The sequence below is a fragment of the Cebus imitator genome, unplaced genomic scaffold (genome assembly GCF_001604975.1).
Source record: "Cebus imitator isolate Cc_AM_T3 unplaced genomic scaffold, Cebus_imitator-1.0 Scaffold11, whole genome shotgun sequence".
Classification (NCBI taxonomy): domain Eukaryota; kingdom Metazoa; phylum Chordata; class Mammalia; order Primates; family Cebidae; genus Cebus; species Cebus imitator.
In genome coordinates this window covers 11,827,418-11,834,904 of record NW_016107326.1, presented here as the reverse complement: position 1 = coordinate 11,834,904, position 7,487 = coordinate 11,827,418, and the positions used below count along the sequence as shown (strand labels likewise).

At 36.6% G+C, this 7,487-nt stretch overlaps 1 protein-coding gene across 1 annotated transcript; it reads left to right on the top strand.

Moving 5' to 3' along the window:
• The first annotated feature begins 1,568 nt into the window (after window positions 1–1,568).
• On the top strand, window positions 1,569–6,404 carry CALHM4 (calcium homeostasis modulator family member 4). Its single transcript, XM_017497376.2, has 2 exons — window positions 1,569–2,172; window positions 5,651–6,404. The coding sequence occupies exons 1-2, from the start codon at window positions 1,612–1,614 to the stop codon at window positions 6,035–6,037; spliced, it is 948 nt and encodes a 315-aa protein (XP_017352865.1). The 5' UTR covers window positions 1,569–1,611; the 3' UTR covers window positions 6,038–6,404.
• Window positions 6,405–7,487: the final 1,083 nt, after the last annotated feature.

Here is a 7,487-nt window from a genome sequence, read left to right as displayed (position 1 = left end):
TGTCTTCTGGTCTTTATTGTTATTGATGAGAAGTATGCTGTCAGTCATTGCCATTCTTTTGTAGGTTATCTGTTTTTATCTTTCTGGTAGTTTTAAAGAATATCTCTTTATTTTTCACATTCTGCAGTTTTATTCTGTGTCTAGTTGTGCATTCATTTTTCTTGATATTGCTCAGAATAACCAATATTCTTTGAATATAAGAACTTTTCTTTGATTCTTCAAAGTTCTCAGGTATTTCTTACTCAAATGTTGCCTGTATTCCTTCCTTTTTTCTTCCCGAACTCCTACTAGAAGATTGTGTAGTTGCTTAACTGTTTTCCAAAGTAATTATTTTATTTCTTTGTTTGTTGGTATTGCATTTTGGGTGAATTTCTCAGTACTACATCTCCATTCACTAATTATGTATTTAACCATGTCCAGTTAAAATTTTGAGAAGAGAAATGTATGTCATATTCACTTTTTAGAAACCTAGTCAAGTCTAGTTTAGTGACCTTTATATAGAAATTCTATAATAATGGCTGGGCGCGGTGGCTCAAGCCTGTAATCCCAGCACTTTGGGAGGCCGAGGCGGGTGGATCACAAGGTCAAGAGATCGAGACCATCCTGGTCAACATGGTGAAACCCCGTCTCTACTAAAAATACAAAAAATTAGCTGGGCATGGTGGCGCGTGCCTGTAATCCCAGCTACTCAGGAGGCTGAGGCAGGAGAATTGCCTGAACCCAGGAGGCAGAGGTTGTGGTGAGCCGAGATCGCGCCATTGCACTCCAGCCTGGGTAACATGAGTGAAACTCTATCTCAAAAAAAAAAAAAAAAAAAAAAAAGAAATTCTATAATAAGTATTTACTGATTAAATACACACAGAAAAACATCTTACTTTTTGTTTGTAGACATATAACTTTATTAAAAACCAAATATCTTATTTTCATATAACAGAAAGATACATATAAACAAATCTACAACTTAAATTTTTAAGCAGCACACAGCACTATCTGTCAATGCAAGCAGAATTTTAAATTTTTATGCAAAGTTAGAATATTTTGTTGTGATTCGTCTTTAGGGGCATCTAGCCTTGTTCTTTCCTTTGGGAAATCTTTTGAGATCTTCTAGCAGAACCCTTAGGAACATTCCAGCCAGTCCTAAATTTTCGATTGCTCCAATATTTAATAATTTCCATCATTCATTTTATTATAATTTTATGGTGACAAGATCCTGGTCTAGTACAAGTTTAAGAATGTCTCTGTTTTTCTTTCAATGCTCTGTTTGCTGGGGCTCAGCATTTTGTGTCATACAAAGCAGTACATAGAAAGATGGAGGCAGTCTGCTTTCTGAGTAAGCCACCCTCCTTTTATTATAGTACAAAGATACATGAAGAAACTCCCCCGTTCATTCATACCTAAAGAATCTCTCCTTCAATTTCTCTCAGCTGTAATCATTCTGAGCTCAGTGTTTTCAAAGTACATAAGGAAAGGTGCTGGAATCCTTTAAACATGTAAGGATGTTGGGCCACTTGACACAACCAGTTAAACCAGTAAGATCCCATAAAATGGCTATAGCTGGTGGTGTCTAATGATCAGAAAGGGCCACAAGCTGATTTGTGTTAAGGACTTCCCATGATGTGCCCAACTCTCAACAGTATTGTGTCTTCTCTGCAAAGAAATGGAATATTTATCAATTCTTTAATTGCAGCCTTGACTACTGCTGGGCAACAACTCTTCTCCTCTTTCACATTCAGCTGTCCTTGTCAGGTTGGAAAAAATTTCTATTACGGTTCTGCTTTTCTGGTCATTCCTGCCTTGATCCTTCTGATTGCTGGCTTTGCTCTGAGAAGCCAAATGTGGACAATTACTGGTGAATACTGCTGCAGCTGTGCCCCTCCATATAGGAGAATCAGCTCCCTGGAGTGCAAGCTGGCTTGCCTTAGGTTCTTCAGCATCACTGGGAGGGCAGTTGTTGCTCCATTAACCTGGCTGGCGGTGACCCTGCTGACGGGAACATACTATGAATGTGCAGCAAGTGAATTTGCATCTGTGGACCATTACCCAGTGTTTGACAATATCAGTGCCAGCAAACGTGAAGAGATCCTAGCTGAGTTTCCATGTTGCCGATCAGCTCCTGCTGACATGATCCTAGTAAGAGATGAAATAGCTCTTCTGCACAGATTCCAGTCACAGGTAAGTTTTTAGACTTTTTTTTTTACCTCTGCTATGTTATCCCATAGAACAACAGTCACTGGAAACATTTCAGATTCCTACTGCTTCTCATATTCTCTGATTATAGAACACAATACCAGATGCTGTTCATTGAAGTGTGTTCTACTGAGTGAATATATATAGTTAGGATGTTGGGCTTTGGAGTCAGCAGAACTAAGTTTTAGTCTTGCTTTGCCACTTATTAACCTGCAAAACCTTGAGTAAAATGGAGATATTAATGGCACCTACCACATGGGGTTATTGTGAGGAATAAATGTACCAAAATATCTGAAGTGCTTAATATGATTTCTAGACTCTAAATTAAGAATAATAGATTTTAGATATTATTATGAATATTATTGTTGCTATATTAGTAAACCCCATCTTCTGCATATATATTCTAAATATGTATCCTTATATAGTAATATCTCATCTAAAATTATAGGAAGCTTAATTATGATGAAAAATAACTCCAATTGTGATTCTAAATTTGGTGTCTAGGGATAGATTTATGCCAGAAAGTGGGGTGGGGTGGGAAGAAAGCCTGAACCTTACTACATGTATAGGTTAAATTTTTAAAGTGCTATTGTGCGTTTTGTCAATAGATAGAGTGACATTGGCTCTCATCAATTTCTTGAAGGAATTTGAAGAAAAAATACATTTTGAAACCACTATCATATAGTAAAAACATGGCTTTTTAAAACTACTTATTGCAAAGGCATGCATAGTTTTTGACTGGTAACCTTAGAGTTACTACATTTTAGAAATGCTAAAGTTATTTAGTTGGAAAAAGCTACTATCAAAACACAGAATATCAAGTTATTGCAATATGGCCCAGTTTTAAAAAAGTTAGAAATCCCATTAAGATATGCTATGTCTTAACTTTTTTAATGTTAGCCCTAATGCTCAGACAGAGGAGCTATGTAAAAATATGGACAAATTTTTAAAAATTAGTGGAAAAACTATGACTTAAAATAATTTTCTTGCTTAAGAAAAGCTAAAATGTAATACGCATTGGTAAGATTTTCTTAAAGTCAAAATAAAATATGTTATTAAATGCATACACAGATTTCTGTAAAGACAGTTTCACAGTTCTGAGTACCATTGCCAGTGATTTTTTTTTTTGTGACAACAAAACATATTAATTGATGTACTTATCACATACTATCTAAATATTTCATATCTTAATTCTAGTCCTGATAATATTGAGAGATGGCTATTACCAACCCATTTTGCAGATAAGTAAATCAAAGCTCAAAAAGTTTATGTAACTTGTATAATTCAGGGCTAATAAACTGGGGCAAGATATCCCAAGATCATGCTATTTCCATTTCACTAGGCTGTTTTCTGTGACTGTCTGAACTTTCAATCACATTTCAGAAATTTACGTTATTTTTCAGTTAGATTTTTGTGAGTTGACCACAAGATTGCCTTAAATTCAAATCTCTTCTTTGCCCATGCCCCATTCTAAAATATCTTCCTGACATTAACTTTACCTTCTAGAAATATGCCAAAAATATCTTCCTAAATGTAAATCGAATGATGAGATTCCCTCCCTACTGCATATAAAGTCCTTCAGTAATTTTCTACTAACCTAAGAACAAACCCAATTTCTTACCATAACATACAAGTCTTCAACATCTGGCCCTTGACCACTTTCACATGAACCCTATGACCATGCAAGTCCAAATTTCTTGAGGTTCTGCAAACCGTTCATGCTATTTTCCCATCTTTTTCCTCTTAGAACTCTCTTTACCTTCTTGCATCTGATGAACTTCTTTTTAATAGTTTAGATTTTTGCATCATCTCCTCTGGGAAGTATTCCTTGATACTCCTTTCCCTTAAGTGAGTTCATTTCATTCTGCTTCCTCAGGTGCTCTGTTTACTCATATCAAAAACTATCTCATTGTACCATATTTCTTGGCTTGCTCATTTGTGTCCCTTTTCATGCTTAAAAATCACAGAGAAAATGAATGCATCATTAATTATTCACATCTGAGTTCCCCATAACCAAGCACATGTATTACACATGGGGGAAGGTCAACCTGGAGCTCAGTAAATGATCGTTTATAGGTTAGTGGGCATCTGGGATGGTTTTTCCTCCTCCATGCTGGCCTCTGTTTAATTAAATGGTAATAAATGTCACTTTGTAGGTTTCAGCCTCCATAGAGTACAACTATCCCACTGTGCACACACTGGGAACCCCAGGCCTGTTGGTAAATCACAAGATGCAGAAGAGGATTTCACTACTCAAACTGTGGCTGCATACTGCTGGCATCCCTAAATATGTGGAACTTACCTCTCTCACTTTACATAAGAAGTGCAAAATATTGAAAACAGTAGAATAAAAAGAAAAAAAAAATCTAAGAATAGAAAATAGCCATTCAAGTCAATCTTTAAAAGCCAACGCTAAGTAGTCTCAAAAATGAGTTCATTTTCCTTTTAAAGTATGTTTCAAAGACACATAATAAAACTGGTCAGCAAATTATTATTTGAGAACAAGGGAAATGAAAAGGAAAACAATAAGGTACTACATGGCACAGTGACTGTGCTATTTATTTATTCATTTATTTATTTTACCTTTTTTTTTCTTTGAGGTAGAGTATCACTCTGTCACCCAGGCTGGAGTGTAATGGCATAATCTGGGTTCAGTGCAACCTCTGCCTCCTGAATTCAAGCAGTTCTTGTGCCTCAGCCTCCCAAGTAGCTGGGAATACAGGCATGTGCCACCATGCCCAATTAATTTTTGTATTTTTAGTAGAGTTAGGGTTTTGCCATGTTGGCCAGTCTGGTCTCGAACTCCTGGCCTCAAGTGATCCACCTGTCCTGCCTTCCAATGTGCTGGGATTACAAGTGTGAGCCACCATGCTATTTATAATACATTTAGAAACATGAGTCTGTTCACTGGCTTACTTCTGGCTTGCTTCTTTAGCTGCAAAAGATAAGAGGAAAGAGTAATTCAGGAAGAAGTATCAATGAATAGTTGTTGGTACCTCATTGAAGACACCTTAGGTTACTATTATTATGTAACACATCATTTTCGTCACCATCAAATATTTATTAAACACCCAAAGAATGCATAGGCCTATAGGTATAGTTGAGAAGCAAAGTTGAACTAAAAGCAAAGAAAGGTATGTATCATATGTAAGTTAATTGGTGGGTTATAGCGTCTGTCACTTCAAGGACAGTAGTTAGATCCATTCCAAGTTAACTGGTCAACCTGGTTTTTGAGTTCTTTCTAACTCAAAAACTAAGTTGAAATGGCTGAGCCTATGCCCTCCATCAGACCTCTATCCAAATCACATCATTAGCACCTTGTTGATATATAAAAGATGGGAAAAACAAATTTTATACCCATATTTTAGTTCTCAGTTTTGTAGGAATTCCTCTTCTTATGGCTGTTGCTTGAATATTTGATATACTAATACTTCCTGGTTTTCTTTTGAATAATGATGTGAAGATGCTAGGATGGATTTTGATCACCTTGGCAACCATCGCTGTCTTAGTCTCCTGCTGTGTGGCAAGGTGCTGCTCTCCCCTCACCTCTCTGCAACATTGCTACTGGACCAGTCACCTCCAGAATGAGGGAGAACTCTTTGAACAAGCAGCAGAGCAGCACTCTCGGCTCCTCATCATGCAGCGCATAAAGAAGCTATTTGGCTTCATTCCCGGAAGTGAAGATGTCGAACACATCCGTATTCCTTCTTGTCAGGACTGGAAAGATATTTCAGTACCCACTCTTTTATGCGTAGGTGATGACTTGCGAGGTCACTATAGCTTCCTTGGAGATAGGGTGGGTGAGGATAATGAGGAAGACAGATCAAGAGGTATTGAATTAAAACCTTGATTTCAGCACCTTTTATGAGTCAGATTGCTTAGCAGGTACTTGGTTTTTATGATCAAGATGTTTCAGTGTAATCTCTTCATCTTTTTCTTTCTCTTCTGATATTTGTTTATGTAAGTCCATCTCAAATATTTCTAAAGTCAATTTGTTAGATAACTGTGCCAATCTCTCTTTTTGAAATTTTATCAATGGTCTGGTAATGCCTAGAGTGTCATTTTGGCCTAATTAAAAACAGTATGGAATGTGAAGTCACATGGAAATTTGCATCTTAGTTCTGTTATTTAGGAGCTGTGTGAAAATTACTATTTCTGAGAGCTATTTTGTCATCTGCACATTGTAGCTACCTGCTAGAGCTATTATGAAAATTAAACATGATAACACAAAGTGTTTAGCACAGTGCTTTTTGTAAAAATAGATGCCAATAAATGTTACTTTCTCTTTTGCATTCCATGTCTTCTATCACTATTTTCCCTGCATCTATTTTCTGGTTTTATCAGTTTCTACTTTAATATAATATCCACAACTTTTCACAGCCTCCCCTTCTTTCTTCAGACCTAAATATCTGACCTTGAGGGAAGCAGGACAAAAACCCCTTTTTAATCCAGTAACATGTGAGGGAGAAGCCCATGCAAGAAGGTCTTGAGTTATCCTACTATGAACCAGGGGACAATGACATATTATTGTACCATTATTAGCATCATATTATTTGTAGCACCTCCATACTAGAAGCATTTTTATGGCCACTGCATATAAAGTTTCTTCTAGAAAGCTTCTCCACTGTGCTCTACTACAGAGATACCATTGGTACCTTTTCATTACCAAATTGCACCTTTGGACTCAAAATCCATTTTTGGAACCAAAACTGCAATCTGTACTTTTATATCCATTATCTGTAACTCCAAAAGAGAATAATTCCTGCTTGACGTTGCTCTGCCTGGCTTTACTAAATGCAGCCTGCAGTATCTGACAATTTTCTAATTTGTCTAAATTATTTCTGTGATATATAGTGTCTCATGCCTGATTTTTGCTACGTTCACTGAAGCAACTTGCTCATTAGCAAAAATAAGCTATCTGAAGGGCTTCTATCTGTTTATTTCTTTAGCCAAAACAATGCTTACTGGACAGTGGACCAACTGCCAATAGTCAATTCGATTTTCAAGATTCGCTTTCAAGGAGACCAAGGAACTTGACTCTACTACCTAAAATGCAATCAATTACTTGGTAATCCACTTTTACACAATTATGGAAGTTTCTATTTTGTATAAAATTCTGAGTCCTTGAACTAAATAGGAAGAAGCAGAAAATGAAATAGAAATTAAAATGTTTTCAGGTTTTGTTTTGTCCTCCAATAAGAGACTGTATATTGTAGTTCTTTGCTGGGACAGGAGAACCGTCCCACCCTCACCATTACTCATCTGTCATTTGACCTTGGACAAATCAGTTCATCTCTCTG

Excerpts from the sequence above, each read along its gene's own strand:
- CALHM4 (XM_017497376.2), top strand. The coding sequence starts at position 1,612 with ATGATGTGCCCAACTCTCAACAGTATTGTGTCTTCTCTGCAAAGAAAT. Across the intron at positions 2,173-5,650 it reads TGCACAGATTCCAGTCACAG|ATGCTAGGATGGATTTTGAT; the intron begins GTAAGTTTTTAG and ends AATGATGTGAAG.